Source organism: Cervus elaphus, chromosome 5 (genome assembly GCF_910594005.1).
Source record: "Cervus elaphus chromosome 5, mCerEla1.1, whole genome shotgun sequence".
In the NCBI taxonomy this organism is placed as follows: domain Eukaryota; kingdom Metazoa; phylum Chordata; class Mammalia; order Artiodactyla; family Cervidae; genus Cervus; species Cervus elaphus.
The window spans coordinates 95,377,333-95,392,992 of NC_057819.1; the positions used below are offsets into that span (position 1 = coordinate 95,377,333).

Sequence of the window (15,660 nt, forward strand, 5' to 3'; positions counted from 1 at the left end):
GGAAGCCCAGTGGCTCTTCTTTCCTGCTGCCTCTGCCCAGGGCCCAGTTTCGTGGGAAACCCGTAGGAGGAGCAGGTGTGCCCATGACCGCTGTCTCAGGACAAAAGCCGAGGGTCAAGGGTGAGCATCTGCCTTAGAACTGGAATTCCCAGCTGCCTTGGGCTCCCCCCACCACCCGGAGGTCCCCTCCTCGGTCCCTCCCCCAGCTCCGGGGAAGGTGAGTGCAACCTAGAGGAGGGGTGGGGGTCAGGGAGCACATTTCAGACAGGCGACAGGCAAGAGACAAGTGGCAAGCGAATGTGTGACTCGGAGAGAAAGAGACACAGGGGCCAAGGAGGAAGCAGTTCTTAGCCATTCTTGGCAGACATTTATTGAGTGCTTACTGTGTGCCAGGAAGTAAGCCAGGTGCTGGAAACAGCGAAGGGCCAGGAAGAGTCAGGGTCAGCTGCCGAGCTGTCAGTGACAACACATTGACCCCGGTTGACACGGGAACAGATTAACCCTTCAGGCACCACTCTGAGGGCCAGGCTGGGTCCTCGGACAGAGCCTGGACCTTCCCACCCACCAAGAGAGATTCAGCAAGGTGTGACCCTCTCTCTTTTTGTCCAAGGAGAGGTAAGCTCCCACACGCTCCTCTAAATACATTCACACCCGATGTGCCTGGAATTACACCCCAGACTTCGACACACACATGCACACACACGCACACAGAGGCATGCCGAGCGGTTTTACAAGGAGGTGGCGTGAAGGTGTTGTCCACAAGCCGTGCTCTGAGTCACCCACCTCAACATAAAACTGTCAAGAGTGCCCGAACACCCCCATTTAGAGATTATCTTGAGAAGCTTTTTGGCCAAGTCTCTTACCAAAACGTGAAAGACGTCAAAGTGAACAGGGGGACAACTTCTTAAGGCTTTTGCTGAGAGAGGGTGGTCCTGAGAGGGGGAGGGATCAGAAGAAACGGACCTCACTTCCTTTACTTGGCCAAGTCCCAGTCAGAGCTGCCTGAAGTCTGTCCTGTTACGTGGGTGGGGGAAGGGGGGTGGAGGTGCTCCCTGTCCCGTGCTCTCTGCCCCGCTCCAGGGTCAAGTGCCTACTAAGTACCAGGTACAATAACGTGCAACTGCTTGACGTCCATGTCCACTGAATCTCCCGGGGCGGGGTAATGCTTCCATTTTACAGATGAGGAAACTGAGGCTCAAGATTTGTCTATGGTCATGAGATAATAGGCTTGGTGGGGCCTCTAACCTCTGCCCTTCCCTCATCACCTCCTCAGCACAGGGAGATAGAGTCTCACTCTGGGAACGGTTAAGCAGCCAGAAGCCCTGGTTTGGTCTTGGATCTGCTTGGGAGGCTGAGAAAGTCTGACTCCAGGGCTGGAAGTGCTGCCTGCAGAGACCAAGGGCACAGATGGGAGAGGTCTGCCCTGCAGTCGGCCACCGACGTGGAGGACGCTGCATCTCCTTCCAGACATCCTCAGCCCAGGGTTTGGGGTGAGTCAGGGCCTGGGTCGGGGACAGGCTCCCAGAACCGGCCCGCTCACCCTGACCCCACCCCAATCCCAGGGAGCCCCACAGCCTGTGGAAAACCCACCTCCTCACTTTCAGGGTCCTGGGCTCCTAATGCTAACCCCACAGTTAAGACGCCTTCCTGCCCCAGAACTCACGAAAATCCATTGTATTACCCCTCAGAGGGAGGGAAGCTGTGGGTTAAACAGCCCCAGAAGCCTGACTCTGTTGAGAAGACTTCTCAGAGCTCAGAGACCAGAGCCTCTTGCCATGGCGGGCCCACAGCCTGACCCCTCTGGATCACATGCCCCTGGTGCATATCTGTTTAAAGTCACACAGATGGATGGATGTGCAAATGCATTAACCACCGCCCACTCCCCACCCGAGGACCTTCCTGGTGGTCCAGTGGTTAAGACTCCGAGCTTCCAGTGCACGCAGTGTGGGTTCAATCCCTGGTAGGGGAGCTAGGATTCCACATGCTGCATGGCGGGGCCAAAAGATAAAACAAAAACCAACTCCCTTGGAGAAGAAAATGGCAACCCACTTTAGTATTCTTGACTGTGAAATCCCATGGACAGAGGAGCCTGGTGGGCTACGGTCCATGGGGTCGCACAGAGTCGGACACGACTGAGGGACTAAACAACAACATGGATTTGTCAGTTTCTGTTACGTGAGTACTGTAAGAAGCTGAAAAATTCAAAGCATTATCGTGATATAAGAAGAAACAAAACTCCACTGGGCCAACTGAACGTGTGTGCGGTTGTCTGGGACGGTGCTGCACTCCCAACACTGGCCACCTCCCCACCCTCAGCGTGCCTGGGGCCTAGGGCAGAGGGAGGCCCTCGTGCTTCTCAGCCCGGGGCCAGAACAAAGAGGGCTTGAGTTCTTCTCACCAGGCTGACACTGAGTACAAGAGGGAACACGAGATGGAGCAAAACAGAAAGGAACCCACAACCCGCAACCCGCAACCCGCAACCCCACCTGTGGACTTCACAAGGGTGGGAACCTTCCTGACGACAGGCCCAGGCAGCGAGAGCCGCAGGCAGAGGCCAGAGGCTTTGGAGGAAGGCAGCCACAAAGGCTCACCTGGACTCAAGCCCCGGGAGACAGAGAGGAGGGGGCTCCTGGGAACACTCCTGAGGCTGGCCTGACCCGGCTTCTTGTTCCAGTTGAACGCCCTGGACCGGGCACCACTGCCTGCTCCTTCCTTCCCACCAGGAACCTGGAAAACCCGGGGGATGATGGAAGGCCCAGGCCATTGATGACCGCTGCCTTTGACCAGCCCATGGTCCCTTCCGCATCCCAGGGCACTGCTCTCATGGCTGGGTGACCAGAGACTTCCTCCCCCAAGTTACCGTCAGCCTCTAGGGCCAAGATGACTCTACTACGTACAGCTCACCCCACTCTCTCTGAGGAAGCTCTTGGCTCCAAGAAAAGGAGACCTCGCCTGTGTGTGTTTCCCTTCCTCAGGCTGTTTCGTCTTGATCCTAAGGCCTGGCGGCCCCCAGGCTGCCGCTCCGAGTGGACTGTCCTGATCTAGAGGGCCGTGGCTGCTCCAATGATTAGGACCATATTCGAGTGCTGGCTTTCACCATGAGCAAGTTACTCCACCTGTGCAGGCCTCAATTTTCCCAGCTGTAAAATAGGGAGGGGAGTGTATCAACTCTGGGCTTCTTAGCATGCCTCAGTGATGGCAATGGGGAAATATGTAGCCCATCAACCCTGCAGGCAGAGTAAAATGACTGGCAAGTAGTGTGTGGCGGGTGCGCGGCACATGTGGACCCAGACCCTCTGGTACCCTGCCCTCCTTTTCATGTCTCTAAGCCCCAAACACTATTGGCTCCGGACTGTTTTCCACCCTGAACTCTGGTTTCTTAATGCCTGCTTCTTTCCACAACGTGTACACACCCTGCAGGCAGGGGGCCGAGAGAGGCCGAAGCTCCCACTTCGGCTGGGCTGGGGAATGCTGGGCACAACACAGGCTGTGTCCGCATGGCCTCAGCACACTTCCCAGTGGGAAGGGCCCTTACTAATCAGCCTGGCCCCAAACTGCACTCCATTGGTAGGGGGTTTCAAATGTTGGGGGGGGGGGGCACCAGAATCACCAGGTGGGGCTAGTAAAGAATAGACTTTAGTTTCCCTCTAGGTCAGAGGCAAGACCCAGGGGCTATGTTATTAACAAGCACCCCAAAAGCTCCTGCTGCAGGTGGTCATTGGGCCCCACTCTGGGGCGTGGCTGGGATTGTTAAAACCACTCCCCAGCTGCCCACCACACCCCTCTGGAGAGCATAGCCCACCAGCACTGAGCTAACGTGACCTTGTCCAGCATTTCCCAAATCTGACTACAAATCTTTTTTTAAATTATGTATTTGGCTGCACTGGATTCTTAGTTGTGACATGTGGGATCTAGCTCCCTGACCAGGGATTGAACCCAGGTCCCTTGCATTGGGAGTACAGAGTCTTAGCCAGTGGACCACCAGGGAAGTCCCAAACTTTTTTTAAAAATTAAAATAACCTTAACATCTCCCAGAATGAGCATTGTTAGGAATGTTTTGGGAGAAATGTTCATTTTATGCTCTCTCCTTTTTAAAAAAAATTGTTTAAAACAAATACCTGCTTTTGAGTATTTGCGTGGATGAAGCCTAGGGAGATGAGGTGAATTTCAGGGGCTCAACTGTGACCAGCAGCGCAGGTCGGGGCCTGCGTCTGCCCCTTCCTGTCACCGCCCATTCCTCCTGCCACATCCTGCTCCTGCTGTCTTTGAGGCTGCGGCTGGTCTGGGGTCACCCTGCGTCCTGAACCCAGGAGGAATCCCAAGTGTGGCTGAGTGGTGACAAGAAGCCTGAGCAGGGATGACAGGGGGTCAGGATTAGCCTGGCTGGCTAGGATAAGCAGCAGAGGAGGGGGTGGCCACACTTCTAAGGTGTCTGCATAGGCCTGATGTGTTAGGGCTGGAGCAGGGGAGGAAGGTCTTTTCCTGGCCCACTGCCCCCCCAAGACGGCAATCACACCCAGAGAGAGACGGTACCCAGAGTCGGCAGCTGGGGACAACTGGGGCTGGCCAGTGGCAGAAAACTTTGTCCTGCCTTTTCTTTTCAAGCTCAAAACAGGCACATGGAGTCATGAATTGATATGCTAGAAGGGGGCATCCCTTACCAGTAGGGAAATGGATTTATTGCTTTATAAAAAGGAGTCTGATAAAACTTAAAACAAATAACCTAAAAACCCACCCACCCCTCTCAGAACTCCCAGGAAGCCTCAGACACATTTCTGAGCGCAGTCAAGGTGGGTGAGTTGGTAAGCCAGGCCTGCCTGGCAGAGGAAAGGTGGCCTCGCCCACGTTAACAGCTCCAGGGCCCCTGGGAGAGTCTGCCAGCAGGGGGCACTGTGGCCCTGCAGCCTCAGACAGGCTCTGGGCCTTGAGCGGGGCTGGCTCCCGAGCGCTGGGCTTGCTGCGGGCCTGGCCAGCTGGGGGCAGCTCTGGGAGGGTAAGTGCAGACACCCAGAGCCCCACCCTGCCACCACCCCTCCACACATCTCTCATACATAGCACATGCACACACAGCCCACACATCCACACCCCCAGGCCTCTCACAAATTCACCTCCCCTCCCAGGCCTGGACCTCCAGGACTGTCAGCTGCAGCCTCCTTCCACCCCCTACAAAAACAGCTGCGTGTGTGTGTGTGTGTGTGTGTGTGTGATGCCCAGCTGGTGCCCCCTTAATTCCCTTCAGGTCACAGCCTGGACAGAGGGTGGTGGTGGAGACATGCCCCCACTCAAGCCCTGAGGGAAGAGGGAAAGGACCGCTCCCCGGCCTTGTCCATGGCTCCCACATGACCATCCCGCCCTCCAGACCCTTCCCAGGCTAAGCCGGAGGGGACAGGGGGCGGGGTGGGGGGGGCGCTTCCCCACAGGCCTCGAACAGGAGGACAGGCCATGGACAGGCCACAGGGGGCTGGAATCACAAAGGAGTTAGCACCAACAACAGGAAGCGGGTCCTTCCTTCCTCAGGCAGCTCAGACTGGCCAGGGGAGGAGGTGAGGGGCCAGGCCGGGGGTGGGGGTGGGGGGTGTGCAGACAGTGCAAGCCTTTGTCCTCAGGCAGGCGTGGTCAGTGGACATGCAGCTGAGGGGCAGGAGGTGGGCAGTGGATGGCAGACCCCTCTGCTTTGGCTAGAGGCAGAATCCGGACACACTTCAGGAGAGAGGGTCTGCCAGCCCTGGGGGGTCCTCCTGGCTCCTCCCGCAGGCACCACGGAGCCCCGAGGCTCAAGGGCCCCTCGAGGGTGGTGGAGTGAAGTCCAGAGCCTCCCTGCCTCCAGCAGGAGGAGAAGTGCGTGTCTGGGCCCTCTCCCATCCGTCTGTCCACCGCAGAGCTCCGAGGCAGGACCAGGGCCCTGGGAGGGAGCGTGGACTCCAACACAGTGAAGGACAGGATCCTGGGGTTGGGGGCCGGTGGGCAGGAGTGCGTGGAGGTCCTCTGCGGGGGGGGGGGGACGAGGACTCTGCGAGTCACTGAAGCGAGAGGGCGGGAGCCCATGATCCCGAGACGGCAGGCGCTACACAAAAGCCTCCCGGTTGGATGAGCCGTTGAGCTTGAGGAAAAGCTTGTCATCCTCTCTCTTCTGCTCGAGCTGCCTCTCCAGCTGGCGCCGGTAGCAGATGAGGTAGAGGGGGAGGCAGAAGCCCAGCATGCTCAGCACCAGCAGGCCCACGTTCACCTGGAGAGGCAGGGACGAGAGTGGCCGTCATGAGGGGCAGGGACCACAGCACGTGCGGCTGCCTTCCTTGTGGCGCCAGACCCTTCCTCGCTCTCAGGTTTGGGGTTGAGGCGAAGGTCACAGGAGGGGAGAGGAAAAACAAACGAGGAGTCTCAGGAGGTCCGAGGGCCTGTCATTCCACATTCTCACATCAGGATTCCCCAGTGGTCCACGGGCCACACCAACGTGCTGATCTGAAGGTCCAGGGGTGTGGTGGGATTGGGACAAGCTCACAGCACCCGGTTATGAATCCCAGCCTCTGGCAGGAGGGGTAGGGACAGCAACTTGATTCCATTTACCCCAAAATCAGGTCCAGAAAGGACACTCTTGGGAATTCCCTAGCAGGTCCAGTGGTTAAGACTCGAGCTTCCACTGCAGGAAGTGTGGGTTTGATCCTTGGTTGGGGAACTAAGATCCCATATGCCATACGACATAGCCAAAATAATTTTTTTTAAGAAACAGATAGAAAGGATACTCTTCCTCTTCTGCTCCCCAGTTTATTCACAGGGATCCCTGAACTGACCCTAATCAAAGTTCCAAACTGCCTGTCCTGGGGTTCTGGAACACGCTGTGATGCCTCCCGGCTCCCAGTCAGCAGAGTAGAGTGGATGCCCATAACCCAGCGCCCCCCCTGACCCTTCTTACCCATAGAGGGTCTCCCTGGAGGGGACCCATCATAGCCAGAAACAGGGGCTGCTGCAGGAGAGCGAAGAGGGCGCTGATCAGGGACTGCAGGCCCGTGAGGCTGCCAAACTGTGTGGAAGGGTACCTGACAGGACAGGAGAGAGCCTGTCACCGTGGGGGCCGCTCTCCCGCTTCCCAGATGCTCCTCGGCCTCGGCCTGGCCCCAGCTGCCGGTGCCCCCAGGCTGCAACTTGCGGTGTCAGAGGAGACGTGGGAACAGCTTCAGAGGACAGTCGGGTGTCCATCTTTGGACTGCTTTGTGCTGAGCAGTTCCACGCAGAGAATTTCCCTTTTGGACCAGCATGAAGCCCCTGGGGCCCACGGGTGTCTGGCTGAGCCGAGTGGACAAGCTGGCAGGAGTCTGTGGCTCAGAAAGTAGGCCCAGGGAGCAGGTGGGAGGCTGGGCGGGGCTTGGCTGCACCCTCATCCAGAGGAGCGTTGTATAATCACGGAAACAGTATCACAGCCCTCGGGCCGACTCCCTCAGACTCTGCCAGGGTGGCCTCAACTTCCTCTAGGCCTTGGGGGGCGGGTGGCGCAGGCAGGGGTGGAGCATGCAGACCTGGAATGACCCCCATGGGATGCTCTTGGGAGCCGGGAGAGAGTTTTGGCATAATCTCAGGACATTAGGCATTGTGGCTTAGCAAGGAATGGCTGCAGGAATGAGCCTGTCTTTGGTCAGAGAGAGACAGCGGATGGTGTTTGGGTTCTGGTGTTTGAGCCAAGCCCCAGCCTGAGGAAGAGGAACAACTACGGTTCCTTAGGTGTGTGTGGCCTCTTGGAAAAGGAGGCAGGTTTCATTTTAGCCAAGGCCTGAGAAAACTGCGGGCAGGCCAGCCCTTTGAGGCCCTAGGTGGGCTCTGTTAGGTACACTCTGGGCTCAGTTATTTATGTCGCCGCTGCCACTGAAGGCCATTTGAAGGTCAACATTCAGGTGTACACAGCCAGAACTCAGCCGTGCCCTTCCCGTGAGCAGTCAGCGGCAGCCGCAGGGATCAGCTGAGCAGTAGCCCCTGAGGCCATAACGATACTGAGCTGCACCCTGGCCAGGGGAACTGACTTCGTGTTAAACGCCAAGGCTTGTGGGCACCCAACCGTCTGCCCACTGACCCGCTCCCGCTGAGTATGGCCTTCTCCTGACACACCCAACAGAAACCCTAATATCTAAGGCAAGAGGAGGAATCTCAGGTGGACAAGATGGTCCCCTTCAGGCCCTCAGCCCCACCTGGAACCTCCCTCAGGTCATCCATCCTCTCACCCCCGGCCACCAGGCCACCGGCAGCTCCTAGGACTTACACTGCAGCGTACAAGCCCCCAACGGCCGAGTGGATGAATCCTCGCACGATCGTGTGCAGGATGAAGGAGAGGATCTGTGGTGGGGAGAGCAGAGTGTGAGCAGGAGTCATGGAGGGTCTCCCTTTGTCCCCCTGCCCCAGAGCTCCCAGGGTCCTGAGTGGTGGGAGCACTGGCCCAGGGAGCCAAGTGTCTGAGTCGTGGAGCTGACACCTGGAGTCGGCTTGGCCAGCTCGCCACGGCCAACTCCTGAATGCCAAGAATTCTGAGCCAAGTGTTCAACACAGTCATTACTAACAATTCCACTGCATTAAAGGTACAATTTAATTACAATGGACCCTTGGACAATGTGGGGGATTAGGGGTGCTGACCCTCTATGCATCCATAAATCCACATTAAACTTATAGTCTGCCCTCTATATCCACAGTTTCATGTCCTCGGATTCAGCCACCCATGGACCATGTGGTAGGTATTTACAATTGAAAACAGTCTAAGTACGAGTGGAACCGCACAGTTCAAACTTGTGTTGTTCAAGGATCAACTGTACACTGAAAACAAAGTTCGTGAATACTCAAAGCCCATCACACCTTAATTACTTTATTCTGTTTTACTATTACCTCTAGTCTTAAGGTTTCTTGAGTCTACTGCAGATATTGGGTTGGTTAGGGTTTTCCCCTGAACATCTTAAGGAAAAACTCTAACAAACTTTCTGGCCAATCCAATATATGATGGGCTTCCCAGGTGGCACAGTGGTAAAGAATCCACCTGCCAATGCAGGAGATGCAAGAGACGCGAGTTCGATCCCTGGATCGGGTAGATCCCCTGGAAGACGAAATGGCAACCCATTCCAGTATCTTGCCTGGGAGATTCCATGGACAGAGGAGCGTGGTGGGCTATAGTCCGTTGAGTCTCAGAAGAGTAGGACATGACTTAGCAACCAAGCATGCATAATATACATATGATGGAGTGTTATTGTATGTCTTTCCAACTCCACAGTCAGTGACAATGGACAATGTATTATTTGATACTAGCGATGATGAATACACTTACACCATGGAAATCACCAAACGTGACAAACCAAGGCTCCCGCTACCCCACTCCTATCTAGAGTCTGCTATTAAGTGTATGTATGGACACGGCACTAGGCCGTGTAGGTCACTAGGCCGTAGGAAGCACTCATCATCACTCCCGCCTTTTCGGACCCGAGGGCCGTGCCCTGGTCTCCCAGCCTGGTCCTCCAGGCCCTGTTGGCAGATGGCTGTCCCCTCTCCTCTCACTCTGCTTTCCTAAGGAAAGGCCACTGCTGGCAGGCCGAGCAGGCCCTTGTTAGCGATTCCTGAGAGCCACGAGCTGTCTACTTTGCTGCTGGGACCCTTTGTTTGTTCTCCGCACACAGCCTGTCATCAGGCGCAGCAGCCAAGCCCAGTCTCCGGGAATGTGGGCGGCGGAGGCAGTGGGACTGCTCTCTGTGGAGCTGTGAGAGGGCTGCGCCCGAAAACACACACACCCTTTACAGGCTCCCCCTTTCCACCCCAAATGCCTTGCTGCCTTTTCCCAACTTGCCTTTCAGTAAGAACTGGTTGAAACAAAAAGCAGATCGCAGTCCTCACTGACCACTGCCCCGTGACTGGACAAGGTGGTCAAGGCAAGGGTCTGCCGGTCTTGCAGAGAGGGCCACCACCGCCAGGAGGCTGGGAAAGCACCAGGGGTGTGACGGCACTCCCATCTGGAACTGGCGTCGGTCTCGGGGGTTTACTCCAGCTGCACGCAGTGCGGGCTCAAACACGAGACAGCACCCGTGGGTGGTGCGCACCTGGGGTGCCCTGAACTGCTACGTGTGGCCACTTGCAGCAAGGAAGGGACTCCTGCTTTCCTCCTGGACTTGGTCCAAGACACCACCTGGACTCGGGTCACACCCATCCGGGAGCAATGCCGTCACTTGTATCCCTTCCTTCAAAGTTCATCAGCTTGAGGACTGGAACTAGAACCCTTCTGTGGATCTGAGGGTGGAGCCAGGCAGGTAACACAATCTACCTTTCTCGAGCTCTCTGCCAAAAGTCAGGTTCCAAAAGCATTGGAAATCTTGTGCAAAGGAATTAAACTTTTGAACCCGGATACCAAGAGCTCATCATCAGAGGCTTTCTCTTGTGGCCGTCCTGAACCAGAAGAGCAAACGCTCCCATCAATGCCACAGACTGGCCAGACCTCTTAGGATGTTAGATCACAGCTGTTTGAGCAAAGGCAAAACAATTAGCTACACAAATATACCACATGACCCCAGAAATGGTAAGATGATGGTATTCATGGTGTGTAAGATGCCCCAAGACCAAGAAGAATGATACACTTTCATAGGGAAGGGTCTACTGTGAAAGGAAATCTCAGTTCCATTTACAGCTTGCTCTTAGAACTGTGATGCTGGAGAAGATTCTGGAGAGTCCCTTGGACTGCAAGGAGATCAAACAAGTCAATCCTAAAGGAAATCAACACTACATATTCATTGGAAGGACTGATGCTGAAGCTGAAGCTCCAATACCTTGGCCACCTGATGCCATGAGCTGACTCATTGGAAAAGACCCTGATGCTGGGAAAGATTGAGGGCAGGAGGAGAAGGGGGCAGCAGAGGAAGAGATGGTTGGATGGTATCACCAACTCAATGGACATGAGTTTAAGCAAACTCTGGGATATGGTGAAGGACAGGGAAGCCTGCGTGCTGCAATCCATGGGGTCACAGAGAGTTGGACATGACTGAGCAACTGAACAACAACTTCACATTGCGCACAGAGCCTAGCAGATAGAAGGCCCTTGATAAACCAGGGTGGGCTGGTTGACTGGTCTGGCTGGTTGGATTAAATGAATGAAAAGTCACTGTTCTCTTTGCTAATGGCTCCCCCATGAGACATCAGGCCCTCTCTCCCTCATCATCTCATCCCCCACACCCACCTGGAGAGGCAGGTTGGGAATGAGGCAGGTCACCCCAAAACCCACGAGCAGCAGGTTGGTGAAGGCGAAGGCCCGCATGGCATTGGTGATCTTCTGGATCTGCCGGTCCCGTTTCTTCTTCTTCTCACCTCTGTGGGGACACAGAGCACGGAACATAGGAGCTGGGGTGGGCTGAGGGGTGGGGGTCCCTGGAGAACAGACTCTCCCAGGACGTCAGGCCTGGGGAGTCACAGCTTTCGGACAATGTAAGACCTAGACACCACCGCCAAGCAAGTGCTAGCTGGGGACTGTGGGGCTAGACCATCATGAGGAACACTCCCCACAGCGACCCTCTGGACTGAGCGCGGAGTGTGAACCTCAGTGGAGAGGTCAGATATGAGAAGATAGGCATCAGTACCCTGCATTGGAAGGACTGATGTTGAAGCTGAAACTCCAATACTTTGGCCACCTGATGCGAAGAGCTGACTCATTTGAAAAGACCCTGATGCTAGGAAAGATTGAAGGTGGGAGAAGGGGACAACAGAGGATGAGATGGTTGGATGGCATCACCGACTCAATGGACATGAGTTTGGGTAAACTCTGGGAGCTGGTGATGGACAGACAGGCCTGGTGTGCTGCAGTCCTGGTTGCTGCATGTCCAAAGAGTTGGACATGACTGAGTGACTGAACTGAACTGAACCCTGCACTATTTCAGTGAAGACTGAGGTCAGATCCCCAGTGATGGGGAGGGAGGAGGAGGTGGCGCCCAGGTCAGGATGTGGAAAAGCCTCCTTCACTGTTGGCTCCAGCTTCACCCAAATCCTGCAGGGAGCTGATGCTAAGCCAGAGAATAAGCCAAATAAGGGAGCAAGTGGGGTTCCCCTTGGGGGGCAGGAAGGAGTGAAGAAGAAACGAGCATGCGGCAGATGGAACTGGAATGGGCACCAACCACCTTCTGGCTATAGGACCTGACCTAGATAACAGAGCATCTCTGTAATTATCTCCCTGTGAATTCACTACTACTGATTCCAGTCTCACCACCCACACAGATGCCTGACATCCAAGGGCTCAGAGATGTGCAGGGAGGCCCAGACCCACCACTTTCTCCCTGTGTGACCTCAGGCAAGCCACTCCAATGCCTAGGTTCAGTTCCCTCATCTGTAAAATGGGTATAACTCATCAAGGTGTTGGGAGGCTTCCCTGAGAGATTGTGCATTAAGTGCTTGGCACAAGGCCTGATACAATCAAGAGCAGCTTATTATATTAAGGTGGAGTCAGAGAAGGCAGCATTTAACTCATCCTCTGATCTTACAGCCCAACCCTTCTATAAAGAAAGGGCTCCAGTTCCTCGTTTAATTCTCACAGTCATGAACAAAGCTATTAACACGTCTTAAGGTTATAGCTGTTTACGACTCACGCCCAGTGAAACAGGCCTTGCAGGCAAACGGACCGCTCTAAGGCTCTCTGCCCTTGTGCTAATTGTGCTGAGGATCTGAGTGTGGTCCTAAAGGCAGGTGTTTGATAGTTACCAGTCTGGTTTCTCTCCTCTCTTCTAGCTTGGCGCTTCCCAAACTTCTATATACAAAAGACTTTTCCAGATAGAAGCGACAGACCAGTACATCGTGTGATGAGCTGAGCAAGGGCCAAGAGTGGCTTTGAGCACGGCCCCTTCTCGCCTCTCCTCCTGACTTTATAACCCAACGCCCCACCCACCCTGGAGCCACCTAACACCCGCCCGGTGGGCTGCTCCCTCTGGGGACGCGGGGCATGGGATCGGCCTACGCACTGGTTGGTGTCTTTCTCCTCGGGCTCCTCAGAGGCATCCTCACACTCCTTCAGCCTCCAGTCCATGATGTAGCCAATGACGGGGGCGGTGAGCAGGCACAGAAGCTGGAGCACCCCGAAGATGGAGGTGTAGAGGCTCACTGAGGAGACAGAAGGGCCGGGTCACAGAGTGGAGTGGGGGGCCTGCCTGCTGAGGCCTGGCGAGGGGGCTGGGCAGAGTCTGTGACTCCACAAGCCCTTCTGGGTTTTTTTTCCCCCAGAACCGCCCCCCCCGACCCCATCCCTGTCACCATGAGTCATGATGGGAGACAACCTCTGAAATCAAAGTCTGAGAAAGGGGCAGGACACCCTATTCTTCCCTCCGAATCCCTCGGCTATTTCCAAGAAACAGCTACCAAAGTCCAGTATGTCACAATGACCTTCCCCAGAAGCTCCAGGAGGTCTCTATGACTCTGGGAACCACAAGATTACCGAGATCCAGGACAGAGCGAGGCTTCGTGTGTTACCGGCCGGCCGTGTCCTGCCCCTCAACACACCGAGAAGGCCCCACTCACAGGGGCCCTGACGTAAGGGCTCCGGTCATCAGAGAGCCTTAAAATTATGATGAGATTTCTCAAACAGAAGCTGAAGGCTGGCTGAGGGGGGATGTGCGGAGCTCAGGGGGGCGTCTGGAGTTCAAGGACAGGTGCGTCTCAGTGGGGAAAGCTCTGGCCAGGAGCGGACGGCCTGTGTTCCCTGATGACCCCCTCCCCCCGGCCTCCACGGGCTTACCAGTAGCCATCACTGCACCGAGAAAGCAAAAGTGACAAAGCAGAGAGGAGTGAGGTTAGCAGCAGAAATGTCAAAGGTTGTCACAGAGAGAGGGCTGTGGAGGCAGCGAGCTCCGGGCCCAGCACCCACACCACTTCCCACGGAGCCCTGACTCTCAGAGTGCCCTGCATGGGTGTCTGCTGACGGTTTCCTGCCTGCTGGGGCCTCGGTCATGTGCGGCTGGGGCTTCGTCACAGATGGGCTGTGAATCAGGCCTGTGGCACTTGTGGGGGGACCATGATGGGGAAGTGGCGGGGGTGTAGAAGATCCAGCAGCACGAGGGCTGAGAATCCACCCCACACCCAGCCTGAGCGTCTGACCAGCCAGGGCTGCCAGCCCCCTGATCCTGACGTCCAGATGTCCGTGTGTGCGTGTGGGTGTATGTGTGTGAGCTCTCAGGCACAAGTGCTCAGAGAAGCAGGATGGGGAAAACCAATGCCCTGTCAGCTGTGGACTGAATTTCCTGGCCCAACTTCCTCTACTTCTTGAAACTGACTTTTGAAAGAGGGAAACAGAAGGAAAAAAAAAAATGCCTCTTGGGCAGCAAAAGATTTCTCAGAGAAAGCAAAAGAGAAGGCCATGACTCAGCAGCAGCAGGGAGATTTGCCTTCCAAGGGCCAGTAAGAGCCTTTTCTCTATACTCATCTCTGCCTGTCTGGGCCTCAGGGTTTGTAATAAAGGGCCTTTAGGCAGTCTAGATCAGCTCTCCTCAAAGTACGGTGGACAGATTTTAATGAATGTTACATAATAAAACGGTTCCAGCAGTTGAAATTTAGGGGAATATCATTGAATGAAATGAAGCCAAACAGGGTATTTTTCCTTCCCCCCATCTTCGTGTTTGCTATGAATTTCTGCAAGGGCACATAATAGGGATTTTCCATGTTGCTTCATGTCCGAACACCCATTTTCAGAATAGAACCTGCATTGTCTGTGTCCCTTAGTCTCCTTCCCCTTTTGTTACAGCTGAGTTTCTTATCCTTTTTAGAAACATACAGGACTTCCCTGGTGGTCCAGTGGTAATGAATCCATCTGCCAACACAGGGCAAAAGGGTTTGAACCCTGGCCAGGGAAGATCCCACATGCCACAGGGCAATGAAGTCCACGTGCCACAACCATTGAGTCTGCGCTCTAGAGGCCGTGCTCCACAGCAATAGAAACCTCCACAGTGAGAAGCCCCTGCACTGCAAGGAAGAGCAGCTACCGCTTGCCGCAACTAGAGAAAATCCCCATCCGGCAATGAAGACCTAGTGCAGCCAAAAGTAAATTTAAAAAGAAAACAACAACAAAAACCCTTGCATTGCCTGGAGTATCTTTCCATGAAGAAAAACAATTAAGCCAACTCCAAAAGTTGCACACCAATGAGACTGCCAATAAAAAGGATTTACCCAATGTGTTTATCCTGCTTTCGGATGACTAAAGCTGACTCAGCTCAGGCCCTGAGGAAGTGCCGACTTTCTTTGCAGAATCAAAACCTCTAATCAGCTTGTGTGTTCTTTTGGAAAAGTGGGCAGGTGGGTTATCAGTTGTATTTACCAGAAGTAACAAGCCTGGACCGGATTACATAAGAGGAAGGCTCCACCTGGCCTCGCTTCCCAGTTCAGGACATAGATCCCGGGAGACCCCGTGTCCAGCCGCAGCGGCCCGGCCCCCACCCCGGTCCCCAGCCTCTCCACGCGCTGCCCCTGTGGTTTCCCGGAGGATTCTTGGCATTGGGTTTGACGGATTGTCTTTCAACAGGCTCTCAGGTGGAGTACCGTGTTCTGTGCAGTGTCTTCTCTTATAAACACACACGTCAACCGTCCCCCTCAGGCAACGAAAAACACACCCCACACCCCAAACACACATAGTTATTTCAGTCCTCTCCTCCCTCCTAAACCGGGAAACTCTGGCGGGGATGTGAAAGA

The 15,660-nt window shown here is 55.1% G+C and overlaps 1 protein-coding gene across 4 annotated transcripts in view; it reads right to left on the reverse strand.

Moving 5' to 3' along the window:
* Nucleotides 1-337: 337 nt before the first annotated feature.
* Nucleotides 338-15,660, reverse strand: part of SLC43A2 (solute carrier family 43 member 2) — a 43,181-nt gene continuing 27,858 nt past the window's right edge. For all 4 annotated transcript variants that reach the window (XM_043903340.1, XM_043903341.1, XM_043903339.1 and 1 more), the window contains 5 exons: nucleotides 12,948-13,086; nucleotides 11,183-11,312; nucleotides 8,246-8,319; nucleotides 6,911-7,034; nucleotides 338-6,226 (listed from right to left, as the gene is read on the reverse strand). In XM_043903340.1, coding sequence (XP_043759275.1) covers nucleotides 6,065-6,226; nucleotides 6,911-7,034; nucleotides 8,246-8,319; nucleotides 11,183-11,312; nucleotides 12,948-13,086 — 629 coding nt within the window. In that variant the 3' untranslated portion in view covers nucleotides 338-6,064. The remainder of the gene's footprint in view (nucleotides 6,227-6,910; nucleotides 7,035-8,245; nucleotides 8,320-11,182; nucleotides 11,313-12,947; nucleotides 13,087-15,660) is intronic.